We start from the raw sequence: 18058 nt of genomic DNA, 5'->3' as shown, positions 1-18058 counted from the left end.
ACTGCTTCTTCCCCCTTTGTAGAAAATGGGAGAAAAAATGACTTGACATTTTCATACTGCAGTAAAACCCTCTTTAAAGTGTAATAAATAAATTCTGCCTCATCTGGATGAAAGTGCATTGTACTTTTGCAACTTTGTGTGTTATCTTTCAATACCAACAACAAGAAAACAAGCATTCCACACAAAACAAAGAAATAAAAGAACATGTTTCAAGCGTTGGCTGGTAATTCCGTGTAACATATTTTCAGGCCTGTCATGAAAAATAAGCAACGTAATACAATTTTTGTAAGCTGTTTCTCTTGGCAGATGGCATTTCCATTTTCAGTCTAACTCGGAGGGCTGAAGTGACCACCACCACTCCACTAAAGCTAAACCTCTAGCATAGCTGCTGCAGCCACTGCAGAGTTCTGCTTTCACGTCGCTGTTAGCACAGGGAGTTTCAGAAGAATTTTGGATTGGCTTGGAAACAAGTCTAGCAGGGTGCTACAAATAGAATAGCAGAAGAAGGTAGCAGAGTAAAAATATGCAGCGTTAGATCACGGGTATGGAAGTAGTGCAGACAGGAAGCCAATGAAAGGGATAGGCATGCTGTTGCTCTTTGCTACTTGCCACGATTTTGAACGTGCTCCATTTCCAAATCTCTGACAAAATTCCTGCTTGTTTAACCTCACCTCCCTCCTTCACATTGACACTCACAGCCAATCCGGATAAAAAGACCAGCACACTAGGAAGGAGATGGGTTGTTTTTAAGCCTGCACCTTCAAAGCGCCCTGTGCAGCACAAAACAGCTCACACGGTGACCGGCCGTAAAATTTCATCTCACAACAGGCATAGCAGGGCTGAACACAGAACCTGTACTTGAACCTTTCTGACCTTTGGGGATACATCCTTGTAGTTTGGGCTCAGTCAATTCATACGGTGTCCCACATCTGAAAGCCGGTGTGCCTACAGCAAGGCTTTGCTCATGCATCTAATGGCCTGGGTTATTTTCCAAGGTGTGCACCACTTTCCTACTGACTCCTGCGGGATTCATCAGCCTCATTTAGGAATTTGAATATGGATTTAGAAGTCTAACTTTTGGCACTTGGGGTGGAAAACTTTAGCCAATAAGACTGCACAATCCTATTACCATGACAGCTTGGAAATGTGAGAACTCAGCAGTTTGGAATAAGGCGCCACATTAAAAATAGATTAAACCGAGAACAGCCCTCACGGCCTGCGGCGCCTAGGACAAGTGTCTGCCAGCTGAAATGCCTCGTAGGTAACTGTTTGCTAGTGAATCAGGTGCTGGCTGGAGGTGCCCACAGTTGCCTCAAGACACAGACAGATTTTTTTTCCAGAGACACTGTATTTTTTTTTCTAGCACCATATGAAACTCGGCAGCTCTAACCCTAAGGGGATCTGTGCAAACCTCTGGCTTGCTCTGGTTCCCATGGCACTCACATCCACCGAGTTTCACTTTGAATTTCAGGCCCACAAATCTTCAGACTCAGCCCAGAGTGATAAGCTCTGCCAAGCCAGCGCTCTAGCGATCTAGGACTCTTCCCCTTTCTCTGAACACTAATGCATGAAATGGTGGAGGAACCAAGCTGCCTTGTTGTGACACACGGAAAACACGATCAGCATCCAGCGCAAGGTGCTGGAAGGACTGATTTCCTGGTCTGTTTGCAGCCCGAGGGTGAAACAAAGGGTGAGCTTGTTCCCCTGGCTGGCGGCTCCCTGGTAGCCAAGGACAAGAGTCACTTGTCCCTTTGGCTCCCTTAGATCTGCCCAGCAATGACCGCAGAGATTTGCTGACCTGCCGGCAGCACTTAGGACAGCTGGTGGGGTTGCATTTCAGTGGCTCTGTGTTTGTTTCTCCGACAGCTCCCAGAGGACAGTAATGCTTTTATGCTTAATATATGCTGTCATTTTGTATTACATCTTTTCTTTGGATGTTACTTCATAAAAGACCAAACCTAAACAAAGACCCAAACCCCAAAATCCAAACCCCAAAGAAAGCTGAGGACTGCTGCAGACATCGCGAGTGAATTACTGCTCCTTCAGCTGACACGGAGTCAAAAGAAGCCATAGCCCTGCTGGCTTCACAAGAGCGATAGAGTGGTGGTTACTGGTCACTAACATCTCTTCTCCAGACTTCTGCTCTTTCTCTTCTCCAGTCCCATCATGTGGTAAAGCCCTTGATAGTGGCTTTTGCTGCTGTATCAGCATTTGTGGCATAAAACAATTGTGACAAACCTCTGGATTCCACAGCTGGATTGCCCAAACACATACATGACCAAGCACAACCCCAGCTCCTAACTGTCCTCCTCCAAAATCAGTCCTCTCATGCCTGATCCACGCAGCACCCACAGACTCACAGTGAGGGTCACAGTTTTACACAAAGGACTGACAACGACTGGCTCAGAGCAGGCTGGATCTATTTGCATGTAGGGGCTCAATGTGCTGGAAAAATATTACAAGCACACTCCGTCCAGTTTCATCTTCAGCTGAGTACAGTAACTCACTGAATACTGCAATACATTTGACAGGTTAAGAAACCTTCTGCATTTTATTTGTTTTAATTCCCTGTATATCTCTCTACAATTTATTTTCCCTGCAGGATTGTTTGGGAATGCCTTACAATAACAGGATCAAGAAAGGAACAGTATATACCAGGTGTGTGAGCGATTAACTCTGCCCCACAATGAAAGCACTGCCAAAACTTGGGGGGGATTTCAGCGTAGTTCTATTTCTGTAGATACAGGTGGGCTGAGAACATCATTGACTAGGTTCCAGTGGAATAAATAAAAATAGGTAAATGATAGACGGGAATGTATCTCCCCCAAGCCTTGGGATTTACAAAGAATTCCCCTATTCCCCCACTCCACACACAAACCTGCACACTTCAAGATCCAGAAGGCACCTTTTTCATACGTAATGCTAAAAATTTACACTAGGCTTTATAATCCTAAAATACCTCTATGGCACTAAGCCACATTTGCAATACGTGGGTGGAAAAGCTGTCAGCATAGCGGAAAAAATATTCTGCTGAAACTCAAAACTTTGCAGAAACAGCTGAGTCACTCTTTCGCAGTTAAGGTAGTCCGGGCTTGTTACCCTCCGTGCCTCTGGACGGAGCCTGGCACACATGCCCATCCCCTGGCTGCTGGGACCCCCAGCCCACCTCTGAACATAAGCTGTGCTGGGAGCATTGAGCAGGCTTTCCTCACGCAGTGCTTTGTACCACCCACCTGTGCGAGCCGAACGAATGCTGGGCATCCCAGAGGCTTGAAGCCTTCAGGTATCTGCAGCAGTGCGGCCAGATGTGTGCTGGCCAAGCCATATGCATCAGCTCAGCTCTGGTAAGCAAGATGATATGCAGCTGTACGCACAGCTTATGACCTGATCACAGCTCTCAAGGCAAATGATGTTTCCCTGACCTCTTAAGAATTAATGCTTTTTTATTAAAAATCATGAACATAATGGAAAAGCTTGAAAAATCTATCTCAAGTGCTCTAAACTAAAAGAGCACAAGATCAAAACATGGAACAAAAACATCTCCACATTTCATTCTCTCTTTTTTTTTTTCCTTTTTTTTTTTTTTTTAAAGTCTCCCGATTCCGTCAGTATTATTGTTTTGGCTGGTAAATGGGAGCTGCCTATGAGCCATTTATTAGCACATAAAATTACTGAAATTGCAAGGGTCTAGAAGTCATAACTGCCAACAGATTATAGACTACTAATGCAGTCACATATGAAATCTAGAAAGCTCATTTTAAAGGAACTCTATATAGCCTATACATTTTGATTCCCTCAAAATACAATTTGGCTTGAAAAATCCTGTGATCCTTTGATCTGCACTTTAAGTAGAATGCAAGATTTTCAAGAAAAATTAGATTTGCCTGTCCAAATCAGAAGAGTACACATACAGGTAAATAACAGCTTCCTTCACATGCATAACAATGCATCAGATTTTCAGTGTGTAAAAATAATTTTCATATGAACTGCAGTAACAATATAGACTCATTAGCTGTGCTGTATACACACAGCCATGCAAATGCTGTCACTGGGATTCATGGGTGCTTACAGGGCAAGTTTACTGCTCTAAAATGGCAATATCAGAAGGTAATTTTGCATTTTAAACCCTAACTAAGGAATTGTCTATAAAAACCGATGTCCCATGTTTGTGTTACATGCTAATAGCTGCTAGCCAGTCTAACTTGCATCTGTGTGTTTCCTCCCCCAGTGAGAAGATCTATTTCACGTTTTACATCACAGAAACGTGCCCAGGACGTGCACAGACCCAAGACATGAACTGTTGTTCCCTTGCCCCACTCTCCCATCGCGCTGGAATTCTGGGTGGGACCCTTGTGATGGAAGAAATGCAGCGAAGGATTCCCCTACATTTCAAACTTTTCTGAAACATTTCTCGTCTTTCTCATATTTCACAAAACCCAGCAGTCCTCCAGCAACAGCACTTTGCTTTTCATGGGAAATGACACTGACTGGGGCAAAAATACGCTTTTCTAAATAAACAGATTATGTTGTATAGCATGAAAGCAAAAAAAATAATGGCCTCAGCACGCCTACTCCCTGTCTGCCATCACCAAGTGCACACACACCACAGGCTTCACCTGGGTACCTTTTCAAGCACTAGGCCCTCTTACAGTAGTCGGACAGCTGGTTCTCCCTCAGACCCACCTTCCTTCAAAGATTTGCTCCCAACCCTGGTAAAGATGATGTGACTTTTGTCACCAGCAGAAGCAAACTTCAAATGTCCTCAGCTCTGCACCACAACAGCAGCTGTCTGTCTTCTCATCACATTTTCATACCAAAATACATACTGTTCCTATGAGCCCTAAAACACTTTCATTATTTTAGGTCTTCTCCTATAGGGCTACAGAAAGAGCAAATTTCATCTACTACAACAAACATAAGAGCACTCTCTCAGTGCTGCTCGTGAGCTCTTGCAGGGATAATTCAGGTCACTGACGTAACACTGAGAAATGCACCCAGCTACCGAACAAAAGTACAAACACCAGCAGTGTCAAGAAACATCTGCCACTGTTTATAATTCTAAGGAAATCATCCATATACAAATTAGTTTTAAAAATTTACAGTTGTATTACTGATAGCTGAAGAATCACGTTTCCAACACCACTTGGCCATGACATTACAAAATAAGTTACGTGAGATAACTCAAAAAGTGAACGTCATTCTTTACCTATTATGTAATGTCCTATGTGTTGTTACAGGTCTCATGAAATACCCACTTGGAATTTGCCTTAGCAAAGGCTGCTTTTAAATTGGTTTTATCAACTCAGAATTCTTGATGGGATATTTGCAAATGTTATTGCTCACAATGTAAACATTAAACAGTATGCCTAGAGCTTTATTTATTTACACTACCTACATGTTCACTTACAATCAAAACTTGATGCTTTCATGTGGTAATCATATATTGACTTTTTAAAATAAATGTTGCCAGTACTTTTTATATACATTCTTCACTCAGCGAGCCAAATAATACAGTGTTATTCTTAAAACTGCAGACTAGAGAAGCAAACCTTGGCTTTATTGCATGGAACAGCAACCCCTCCTTTACCCCTGCCTTCAGCTACAATGGGAATAAGCCAATTCTGTAACCAATAATAAGATAGGTCAAGAAAATGAAAACACTGCTAGTCCCATTCTTTCGGAATTTAGCATGAGTTCCAGTCAACATGGGAGGGCTGCTGACTGGAATGAAGCAAGCAGCACTTGCACACAGCCTTCCAGATTTTATACTATTTTACAAGAAGTCTAAATGCTAATTTTCACAATTATGAGTCAACAACAAATACTCATTCAGCCTGACTCTGTCAACAGTGTTTTAGACGAACTGGCACGTCAATAAAAATGTCAAAATAATTTTTTAAAAGTTCATGAATATACATTCCTAGTCCACTAATCCCCGAACGAAACTGAATACTGTTCCACCAAAGAGAAACCTAACGTATAAATGACAACATAACAAAATAAGACATATATCTGACAGAGATGACTGTATGGTTGTATATGATGAAAGCTAGAATATGTGATACTCAGTGACCAACAGCAGGTTTGGCAGTCAGCCCTGATCTCCCTGTTACCAGTTGGGGTATATTTACTGGTATTTGGTTGGGTTATCTCCTCTCCCTGAGGGACACTAGTATAAATCACGTGGTGGATCCAATACGTATTAGTAGCCTGAGATTTATTTGGTTCTTGAGGCAGATCTACAGCAAGATGCATTAGATACTGCAGAAGGAATATCCAGAGTGAGAAAATTGAGATACAGAAGTCCCACCGTACGCAAAAATGTTCTGAAACATTTCGAGGCATTTGTTCGGTCAAGACCTTCCCTAACGCTAGCGGGATTTTGTCAAGGGAAGTGGTTTGAATGCCTAAAGCAGGGTTAATTCCAAACTGTGGCTCTTTTTTAATGTAAATAATTAGAAATCACAAAATCTCTGCTCATAAAAGGAGACGTGCTAATCCCTCTCCTCAGTCACTTGCTCCTGACTCCCGGTGAAGCTGCACCCAGAAAAGCTCCCATTGCTGCCTCCTACCAAGCATCCTCATATTTCAAAGGAGAAACCGATTTGTCCAGTAAAGGAGGGAATAATGTCTAAAACTAGGGCAGGTCTTGAATCTCCTGTTGACTAGGAACAGTTGTTAAAATGTAAGTTGCCCCTGCTGCACAAAAAATACAGTCAGGGCAGGTAACCGGAGCCAGCGCCTGCTGCATGGGCCCAATCCTGTTCCCACTGCAGTCAGTGGCAGGACTCCAACCTGTTTAATGGGAACAGCAACAAGCTTTCTATCTCCTTAATATAAATGAAGATACGCATCTCATCTTTGACATATTTTGGGCTCAAAGCCATTGGCTGACACTTGTTTGGTTCTCTGTACGTACATGACTCATGGGATAATATAATGCCTGATTTCCATTCTGCCAGACCTGTCTTTCTCAGTGGTTAACTATTAATTCTGGAGGCAAGATGCAATACTGCAGTAGAATAGGATGTTAAACTAAGAAAATTGCACTTAAATATTTAGAGTAAATGAATCAGATTCCCTTTGTGAGGATTCCCTTCCAGTTAAGGAGTTACAGCCACATACTCCTTGGAACATCAGCCCACTGCTCCTGCACAGAGGGAGCATTTATGGAAGTCCCCAGCACAGTACCCAGCAGGCAGCAGTGTGACCGTGCTGCCTTTACCAGCTCAAGGAGAACCCTGATAATGGAACTGACATAAATATATATATATATATATATATATGTATATGTATATGTATTCCAAACAGCTTATTTTTATTTCAGGCTACCTACACTGAACTGGGTTACTCTGGATATATGAGTGCTGATTTTCCACCAAAACTGTAAACTCTTTGGGATAAGGTCTGACTTTTTCTCTTCAGAACCACAGTCTACATTTGAGACTCTTAGTATTACCTTAAAAAATTATTAATAATATAATATGGACTGGAAGGAATTATCTGAACAGACTTTCTGATTCTTCTGAAGTTTCTTGTGGTATATCTATTACCACTAAGTGTTGTCTTGGCTTTAAAATGCTGTACCTCAGATAAGGTGACTTACACACGGATATTTCCACGCAAGCTGTTTGTATGCAATTTCACTTGTACAAATGAGGATTTCATTCCAGGGGAAGAAAGAGAAGGCCAGAACTACAGATGTCGACGTATAAAACATTATTTTTGGCTTAACCTATTATGCCAAGAGAGGGCAGTGGGCCTGTTCCTCCACCCTTTACTCAATTAGACATTCGTCATTGTTTTCACCACCAAATTGGGTCAAACCCAGCCAGCACATAGCATGGAGAAGCACCTGCTTTCTCCTAACAGCAAGGACCTTCCACTGCCCCCTTTCAGTGTGGGAATTGTTGTGGAGTACTCCAGAAACTGTCTCCTAACCTCTAAAAACTTGAAGCAGGTGGAGAAGACGATCTCCTTTGGGGTAATTCCCCCACTGCAGTAGAAAAAAAAATAAATCACTGAGAAATCTTGACATTCCTCCCCCACCCTGAGCTGTTCCAGACTGCAGGACTTTGTTATGATCATGAGCAACCTCTCAACTCTGTACACAGTGCTAGCAGACAACTACTCCTTTCCTCCCCGCGCCCTCCTAGCATGTGATCGCTGCCCACCCCCGCGTCTCGCCCCCTCCGTGTCCCCAGCCCCAGGCCTGGGGCTGATGAGGGCACAGGGTGGAGGAGGAAGGGCTGCACTGCCGCCGTGGAACTGTGTGTCGGGATGGGCAGGGGCTGGCAGCATTGTAGTAGCACCGCACACAGGAACAGGCCTGGGGGGAATCTTTCAAAAGGCTGCCCCACGGCTGTGTAGACAAATGCCTCCAAGTGCGCACCCACCCAACACCAGAGCTGCGCAAGCCCTTGGCCAAGTCAGGATAACTGGTCCTAGTGCAGCAGATATGTGTGCAGGGAGGTGAGCAGGAGGACCGCATATGAGGCCGGCCGCTGCCTGCAGCCACACCAGGCTCACCCTGCTGCGTTACTGCACCCTGCAGCAGGGCAGCCCCTGCTGCTACCGCATCCACAGCAGCACAACATGGTGCCTGTTTGCACTTAACCCACCGGTCAAGACAATCCCCTGACGTCTCCAGCTATCGCTTCCAACTATTCCATGATCTTTGGAGCAGACAGCACGTAAAAACCCTTTCCATTGCCTATTGCCCCTAACACACACCCAAATGCTACTGAAACAGTTCGGTTCATATGCCACTACGAGGGCAAGGCATGGGGTCACACTCAGCATTCCTCCATTCAAGGAAACAGCTCTGACAAATGTTCTTGCGTTACTCGTCAGGTCACCTTTATGACAGAGGCAGGCACCGGACCCGAGTTAACACCAGCCCACAGCTGCATCCCCTCGCCCAGGCTGGCAGGACACTGCTGCTGGAGCCAACGCTTGCTAGCAGGGTGACCATCGGCCCTCGTGGCTGGCATGCTGCAGAAGCTGCTGGTGCGACCACAGCTCGCCACGCTGGTGACATAATGCTTGTAGTGCTCTTCAGGGTGAGGCTCAGTTCTTGCTGTCCAGGTTTGCGGACCTCTGCCATTTCCCCCCAGAGGAGGAAATCTGACAGTGTAATCTGCGGTAGCAGGGACCTGCCCTCACACTCCCATCTGGAAGGCAGGATGGCTGTAAAATCCTCTCTCCTTCCAGAGAGATGGAGCGCTGCTCACTGTGATCCTGTTGTGTGAGGGCAAACATCCCTGCACACGCTGCTGTGAGACCTTCCTCATCTGGGCAATGACTTGGGGCCATGTCAAAAGCTCAGCCTCTTGCTGGTGAGCAAGAGAAAACGCAGAACCGCAGCAGGAAGGGGCTGCCAGCGCAGAGCCAGGCTGCAGAGCACCATGCTGTGAGAGCCTTTCGTCGGGGCTCAGCCTAGGGTTTGGGTTAGGACTGGGGCACGCTGCTCACTCTGGCACTGTGTTTAAGGCAAGCATCTCTAAACGCTTTTCTGCTATCAATAATTTACCCTTCCTAATATTCCGTGGCACGCTGTGTTTATATAACTATTGAAACACCTATGCGGTAGATAGGTGATCTTAATTTTGAATCACAACATGGTTGATTCTTCTGCCGCTGAAGACCTGCCTAATCTATAGTTCATTTAAATTAATGGAAAAATCTGCTTTGTCTGAGGCCGTAAGTGATTTGCTGAAACCACACACACAAAGTGAGTCATGGTTCAGAACATAACTCAAACGATCAGGACTGTATTCCCATGCTCTAACCACCAGATTACAGTTCCTCCCACATATACCCTGCAATAATCTTTGCTCAAATGATAACAGCGTTTCCCCACTTTACACGTTGGACAGCATTACTCAGGGAGGCGCATCGCTGGCGACAGGAGCTCAGCTCTGCAGGGCTGGGGGAAGGAGGAAACACAAGTAAAAACCATTGGATTTGCCCAGTGCAAGTAGAACTTAATTCTCCCCTTGGAAAATTACACGCTATCAATCCCTTGGTTTGAATCTAACTGGAAAGTGAAATCCTTAATTCTGGTACACGTTCATGTCCCTCTGATCCATCCTCATGGACTGCCACGGTGTGTTCTGCAGGGCCTTCTCTCTCCCTTCCCCTTCCCCTTCCTCTTCCCCTTCCCTTTCCCTTTCCTCTTCCCCTTCCCCTTCTTCTCTCCGTGCCTCGGAGTCCCGGCTCCGCGGGGCAGGGACTAGCCCCCGACTCGCGGTGCCCAGCATGGCGAGCAGCCCTGCCGTTACCTCCCCTTCCGCCCGCCGCCCCTCAATGCCTCCACCCCCCCCACACCCGGTGCCTGGCGCGGGCGGCGCGGCCCCACGGCCCGGTCCGGCCCCGCCGCTGGCAGCCGCCGGGGCGGAGCCCTCGCGCCCTATCGCCGCCGGGCCTCGCGTCGCCTCCCCTCACGGCCCGGCGCGGCCCCGGCCGCGGCGAGGCGGAGCGGAGCGGGGCGGGGACCCGCGGCGGTGCCGCCCGCCTGTGCTTAGCGGCCGGGGCTGGCCCCGCGGCCGGCCGGGAGCCCCGGAGCGGTGTCTGTGGGCCCGGGCCGGCTGGGGCGAAACTCCCCGGGGGAGGGGAGGGGAGGGGAGCGGCCGGGCCGCGCCTCGCCGGGCCGGGAGCCGGGAGCGCTGCGGGGCCGTGCCCGCCCCGGCCCGAGCGAGGTGGCCGGCTCCGCGGCACCGAGCGGCGGCGTGCGGGGAGCTGCCGTGCCCCGGGAGGCGGCCGCGTGTTCGTGGCTCGGGGCAGAAGAGCAGGCAGCTGGCGGAGCCGGCCGGCAGCCCCGCGCTGCTCAGCCCGCCCGGAAGAAGTGTCACCACACGGAGAGGCGGGCGGTTATGGTCGAATATATGCTGTTTATTTATGAGTGTAACCAGGACTTCGGACAAACTTTATATGCAGCCCTCCCTCCCCCCAAACAACCCCCAACCCCACCGCTGGGTACCCACCCGCGGCGCACACGCCCCCCACACACGCACGCCCCCGGCGCTGCCCTCCCGCTGCCCCGGCCCCGGGCCGACTTGCTGCCCAACTCCAGCTACGAGCCTCCGGCGAAGGGGATTTGTTTGGGTTGGTTTGTTTGTGTGTTGGTTATTTTTTTCCGCTCTCTGCCGGGGAGAAGCTCCGGAGTCCAAAGGTGCTGCGGCGGGGAGGCAGCGGCCGGCCCGGGCCCGCGCTGGAGGCAGCGCAGCGCACACTCGCTCTCACCCACCCACACAAATAATAAAATAACGTTGCAGCACAAGGGCATAGTCTCTGTCACCAGATAAGAAAGTCATGTGATGGCAAAGATCTAAGTAATGCAATAAAAATAAAGTGTAGCTAGTATACACGGAAAGGCTTTCACATTACATGAGGCACAGCTTGGACAGACAGAGACTTGGAGAGGAGCTGAACGTCCTGGAATAAAGCAAAATACACTGAGAGTTCATAGTAAATACCCGCATCGATAGGTATTTATTCACTTGTGCTTCGCCATGTCGTGACATACAGTACAAGACGCTGCTGCTCTTCCTTTTGAGACGGGGAGCTCACTGCGCTCCCTCACAAGCTGCTGCTCCGGCAGTCCAGGCTGTGTCTGTCGGTCCCGGGGTGGCCTGGAGGCACTGGGGCCAGGCTGGGGCACCCCAGCTGCCTCCTGCTGCTCCAAGAGGCATCGGGCCCTGCTGCCTGTGCTCCCTGCTGCCTGCTCCTCAGCGCCGGCTCCTCCGGCCCTCACCCTGCTTCCTTGCACCCTGCCAGGCTGGGGCACAGAAAGCCCCAGAGCTCCTGCAGCCAGCTTTTAAGGCACATCTGGGTCACTATATGTGCTTTATTACTATTATTATTATTGTTATTTACCCTGTGTAGACACGTGAGCTTTTTATTTCTTCCTTCCCCTCGCCTTTCTCCTTATAAAACCCACCATGTTTTCAGCTTATTCGTGTGTCATCCCTAAGGCACAAACCTTTTTAATACTACAGCTGCCTGGCTTCTTTTATTGGTCGTTAATTGTTCAAAAAAAAAAAGAAAAAAAGAACCGAACCAAAAAAAAACAAAAACAAAAAAAACAACCCCCCCCCCCAACAATCTGAGATCGCTGCGCTCCAGTATATATAATATATATATGTATATGTAGGTGAGCGTGGCAGCCCAACGGCGCCCCGCAGTCCCGGCGCTAGGCGCAGCTGCCCATGGCCTTCACCAGCGAGCTCTCGGGCAGCTGCCTGAAGATGCCCCGCAGAGTCTCCAGCTCCCGGGTGAGCTGCTCCACCCGCTTCCGCAGCCGCTCGTTGTCGGTGGTGAGCTCCAGCACCTTCTGCTGCGTCTCCACGTTGCGCTGCTTGGCCTTGTCCCGGCTCTTGCGCACCGCGATGTTGTTGCGCTCCCGGCGCACCCGGTACTCGTTGCTGTTCTTGTCCACTGTCTTTTTCGATTTGCTCCGGTGGTCCGCGGGCATCATCTTGAGCGCGCCGGCGGCGGGCAGGCCGCCCGGGGGATGCGGGTGGTGCGGGTGATGCGGGCTGGGCACGGGCGTTGGGGGCGGCGTGGGGTGCCCGGGCTGGAGGTGCATGGTGGTCTGGGCGCAGTGGGCGATCTGGTACTGCAGGTGGGAGGGGTGCTGCTGCGCGGCGTGGTGGGGGTAGAGGGCCGACAGGGCCGCCGACTTGACCTCCTCCTCCTCGCGGGGCTCCTGCTTGATCACCAGCGGCCGCAAGCCCGGCGCGGCGATGCGCTCGTAGAGCGGGTCGAGCTTGCCGTCCATGTAGCCGGCCATGCAGCCGAAGAGCGGCTGCTGGTGGTGCTGCTGCTGGTGTCCCGGCGCCGAGGCGGCGGCGCCGGCCCCATGCATGCTGTGGAAGTCGAAATCCCCGGCCAGGATGGCCTTGGCTTTCTCCTGCTGCTTGCTGTGCTGGAAGAGGTCGGCCAGGAACTCGTCGTTGAAGGCGGCGGGGTCGATGTAGGCGCTGATGTCGATGGAGTTCTCGTTCTCGCAGATGTCGCCGAGCTCCGCGCCGCCCGCAGCAGGTGCCGCCGCCGAGGGAGCCTCTCTGTAGCTGTAGGCGCTGCCGGGCAGGGGAGTCTGGAGCTGGTGGTGCTGGCCGCTGCTCATCGGGGGCCGGGAATCGACCTCGTAGAAGTTGGCTTGCTCCATGAAGCACCTACAGTCTGCCGGGCATGGTGAAGGGCTCCTGCAATCCAGGTTTCGGACGGGGCGGCGGCGGCGGCGGCGGCGGCGGCTCTGCCAAGCCCGCGGCACCCCGCGGTCCCCCGGCGGCGAGCAGCACGGCTCGGCTCGGCACGACTCGGCTCGGCTCGGCGCGCCCGGAGCCTGTCCCCCGCCCCAGCCCGGCCGAGCCCCGCTCGCTGCCTGCCTGCCCTGTTGCTAGTGGCTTGCCTGGGTCCTGTGAGCCGTATATATACACCCCCGCAGCAGGGCCGGGGATCGCCCTCTAGTGTCCACCTCCTGCCGGGAACCTTTGACCACCGCGCAGCCGGGTCTTAGCGCCCAGGCCGGGCACAGCCGCCCGCCCGCCCCCGGCAGCCGCCCCGAGCTCGGCGGGCTCCCGGCGCTGGGCTGCGCTCTCGGGGGGGTCCCCGAGCTGCCCGAAGCCTCCCGGGGAGGTGCGGGGAGCGGGGCCGTCGCGCCCTGCGTGCCCGGGGCCGCTCGGCGCCCTCCCACCGGCGGCGCCGCGGAGAAAGTCTCAAAGTTCAGCACCGCCCGCGAGTGCTCGCAAATATTTGGTCAGACGGGGGGAGACGGGGGGGAGCCCCGCCGGGTTTGCCACAGGACCGACGGTGCTTTTCCAGCCGAGGGGCTTTGTGCCTGGAGCGCCCCATCCCGCCGCACCTGCGGAGCGCGGCTGGCCCGGCAGAAGCGGGGACCCTTCGGCACGGCTCGGCCCGGGCCGCTGGGGCCGCTCCGGCGGCTGCTCCTGCCCGCAGGCTGGCACGATGCGGGGCGGACGCTTGGCTGTGCCCCGCTCCCGGTCCCGCAGCGCGAATGGAGCAGGTCCGTGTAATTGCAGCCTGCCCGCAGCGCGGCACGGCTCCCGGCGCTCACCCGGGATAAACCCGGGGCGCGGCGGGGCGGCAGCAGCCAGGTGGCCCGGGAAGAGGCGATGCTCCAGCGGGCTGCGGCGCCCCGCGGCTCCCGGCCGCCCACCCTCCCTCCGGGGCCGCACGGACCTGCCTGCTCCTGGGCGCAGCCTTCCGAGTAGCCCGGTGTGCAGCCTCAGCTCGGCAGGGGTGCGGACGCCCGGGATTTCCTCTCGTCGCCGTCCCGCAGCCCGCAGACGAGGCGTATCGGGGCTCCCTCGCCTACCTCCTCGCGTCGGGAAGCCCCCTGGCACTTAGCTCTGGTTGTCCGGGTCACCTGGAAAGAGGCAGAGAGAAAGGACGTGTCAAGGCTTCTGGAGCAGGTGTAGGCAACTGCTAGAGGAAGATCTGCAGAGAATTCAAACGTAGCACTGGCTGGCAAAAAAATGCTGTATTTCTTAGTCCTGGGTGTCCTAATAAGCCAGAAACTTGTGACAGCAAGTTGCTTGCTCATAAAGGGTTTGACAGATTCCTTGCAACTAACAGTAATCGACAAAATCTTAATCAGGAAACAATATTACAATGTACCAAGAACCCATTTTTTTTGTATCACACAGTACACATGTGAACCTCTGTTTCATGAGCAGAAGGAAGGCAGCAGTCAGCTGGCTTTCTGACCACAGAATGTACCTTTCAGTAACAATAGAAAACAATTAAAATCCTAAATTCGTTTTACATATGGTGAGTATCTTCTGAAATTATATTTCAACACATAAGCAGTGGCTAGAAAGGCCACTGTCTGAACAAGCAAAACACACAAAAGAACTCTGAGCAAAGTCACGATACAGAGGAAAAGCCTCAAGTCTGTGACAGAAACAAGTTTGGGATGCTTCAGCGTGGAGAGTAACATGTCCCCAGATGTATCTGGCTGGCCAAATTCTGCGGGCGCTACCCCATTAAGCCCCTTCACAGAAAAGGGACAAATCCAGAGCTTGACTTTTTGCCTACTGGGAGGAATGTCGCTGGGAGCAGCAGTGGTGACTAGCTCATACTCCCGGCTTTCTGGAGGCCTCAGCGGACTCTGCAGGAATAGGCCAGGCACATTTAAAATAAAAGGTCAGTGCTGCGTGAAACAGCAGAAGCGTGTAACTACGTTTGCCATTTAATAACAATACCTACGCCTCTGTAGTCTTAAAAAGCTCTCACATTTTATAATCATTCTGAATTTCAGGCCTAACCACATATTAAAAGAAATTCAAAGTAAATCAGAAAGTTTAGGATCAGATTCCATTCCTAATTACTGTAATTAACGAACAAGTCCCCACAATTTAAGGACTGGTTTGCTCAGTACTTTTTACATAGACCCCTTTTATCTAAGTTAAGAACTATTAAATAATCTCTTTTTACACAAAGACATTAATTCCTGTTCAAAATTTTTTAATATGGTATAAAATGAAGTTCCCAGATTTAGATAAATAAGACATTTCTTATTCTTTTTATTGTCTCTCCTTTTTTGAAGGCAAATAAAATGCTTAGAAGCTGGTCATCCCTCAGACAAGCACAAATGCAGATTTCCTCACTCCTGTCAGCGGTGACCGATACCAAATATTTCAAATGTAATGGCAAGAGAAAATTTTCTGTCTCGTTGCTTCAGCTGCATGTGTCAGTAAGTTAATTTAACTAAAAGGGGAAGGACGTCTGTTGCATGCTATGGATCGCTGAAGCAGCACGACTGTCAACTCTTGAGGGTGCTATTCTTCCATCTCAAAGCAGATCTCACCAGGGAAGGAATGGAAAATGCTCCAAAACCCTAAACAACACCGAAGGTCATTTATACAAAGTCAGCTGTACTGGCTTCTGCTAGTAAGGACGGAAACAAAAGAAAATCACAATCATGGGGGAATGTAAATACCCCTGCTGAATTTTGAAGTGAATTTTGTGACCGTTTTTAATCGCACCAGAGAGCTGGACTCTCTTCCTGTTGGCTGAACTCAGCTCCTGTGCTGTTCACAGGCCGTTGGCTCCCACAGGTTGCCTTGCTCCAGGATCCCAGCTGGCTGCACGGGCAGCACAGCAGCGCTCTGCTTTCTGACCCACCGGTCTGGGAGTACAGAACCTGGCATGTAGCAGCCCAGTGAAGAATCAAAGTGCCATTACAAGTTTATTTTACTACTTTGTTAAACTAGAGCGTCTCACTGCTATTGACAAAGCTCCAGAATGTCCTGTGTGCATGCAAAACTCCTCGGGCATGAGTGCCAGCACGGCCCAACCCCTCCTCTTTTCTACCTGCAAAAGGGGTGAGGGGAAAGGAGACAGATCTGGCTAGGGACAGGGAGTGCACTACGGAGCAGAAAGGGCAGTACGGCTGTCCTGGGAGTGATGAGGGTATGTTAGCCTCAGCTGGGGACAGAGCCATGCCATGGGTGCACCAGGGCAGTAGGCAGGGAAGGAGCAGAAGTTTTATGCGTGAATAAGGAGCTGGCAAAGTACCGTCTTATTTCTTCTGGTGCAATGAAACACAAACTTCTCCCCTCTGCTGTGTTTTCTGCCCCAGGGAGGGAAAACATGATACTGTACATGTAAAAACTGCCACACATGACAATTTTCAAAGGAAAAGGCTATATGTGCCAAAGCCTTGGAGGCTGGTAGATCAGTATGCAGCATGGTATGACAAGTCAACCACGACCTTCCCTTCAGCTGGGAAAGGCAGCTGGTGACTGATCACCATTTTTGATGTGCACAGTTTGGTCTAAAAACAGATGATTTAATTACTTATCATTACAGCTTTTCTCCTTTGCAGAAACAGTGTTTACAACTCCAAGGTGAATGAAATCAAATCCATGCTATCTTCCTGTTCCCTTTTCATATAATTCCCCTTGTCTTCAGGGTCTCTGCAACCATGTTCTCAACCCTTGCTGTCCTTGTGCTCAACGAACTGCTGACTCCTCTCTGAGAGCTCAGTACCTTTGCAACTACCATGCTACTGACTGGGAGCACCTTTCCACTTCCATCTGCCTGAATACTGGCTTGCATGCGTTCACGTGGGACTCATAACCCAATCTTTCCTAATTGTCACCTGTAATCACATACAACCAGGGTGTGAAACTGTAAGCAGTTTACCCGTTCACAAGTTTTACATAGTTAATGAGCCATTAAATAGATAGTTTCTCTTTTGTAGTTAGGATTGTACTTTAGTGACCATATTCATGGTGCCCAGAATATTCTGAATACTTTTCATTGCTCAATATTTGGCCTATCTACAAATCATACACATTCTCTCTCTAGACTTTCACTTCAGACTAAACAAAGACTTTCCTTCTTTCCTTCCTGAATCACTTTTCAATCCTCTGTCTACCTTACAAACTTCAGTGGTTTCTATCACCACAAATGGCTCACGATTTTTTATTCATTCATAGTTACATCTCCCTGGGAGGTGGAAAAGTGTTGTTACTCCTCCTCTAGACCTTACTCCTACTCTGCTGAATTGAAGGCTCATTGATCTGATTGGGAACCTGCACAAACCTCAGCTAACAGACAAATTATGCAGCAGAACAGTAATAGGGCAGTTAGCACCATACTCCAAACTCGGTTCCCAACTCCACTTCTAGGGGAAGAATGTTCTCAAAAGTCTCTCTGGAGATTTTAACTCTTAGTAGATGGCTAGCTACTTCTCACAGCGTCACCCAAGACATAATCCAAGAAAGGAGATTTAGTCTCTTGGTAAATCTAGCAAACTGGACCATAGCTTCTTATGTCTGTTTGAACACGTGTGACACCAACTTCAGGCATTTAATTTAGATGGCATCCAAGTGTCTACATGAGCTATGTAGGGAACTTAGGCTCACAAATCTGAATGTTCTGAACCGTACCTAAAAAAACAGATTCTGAAATAACACAGAGAGGGTCTTGATAGTCTTGTCATGTGTAAAGCCAGCTGGATGGTACACCTGGGTTAGCATCACTGTTTAACAAAATCTTACTAGTTACAGAAAGAGTCCCTCTC

General features: G+C 49.8%; 1 protein-coding gene across 1 annotated transcript; it reads right to left on the bottom strand.

Moving 5' to 3' along the window:
- Positions 1-10872: 10872 nt before the first annotated feature.
- CEBPA (CCAAT enhancer binding protein alpha) lies at positions 10873-13402 on the bottom strand. The gene has a single exon (XM_035543703.2). It carries the CDS (start codon positions 13169-13171, stop codon positions 12194-12196), a length of 978 nt encoding a protein of 325 aa, XP_035399596.1. The 5' UTR covers positions 13172-13402; the 3' UTR covers positions 10873-12193.
- Positions 13403-18058: the final 4656 nt, after the last annotated feature.

Source organism: Cygnus atratus, chromosome 12 (assembly GCF_013377495.2).
Source record: "Cygnus atratus isolate AKBS03 ecotype Queensland, Australia chromosome 12, CAtr_DNAZoo_HiC_assembly, whole genome shotgun sequence".
Classification (NCBI taxonomy): Eukaryota; Metazoa; Chordata; class Aves; order Anseriformes; family Anatidae; genus Cygnus; species Cygnus atratus.
Note: the sequence above shows the minus strand (reverse complement) of the source record. Positions and strands in the feature narration are given on the sequence as shown.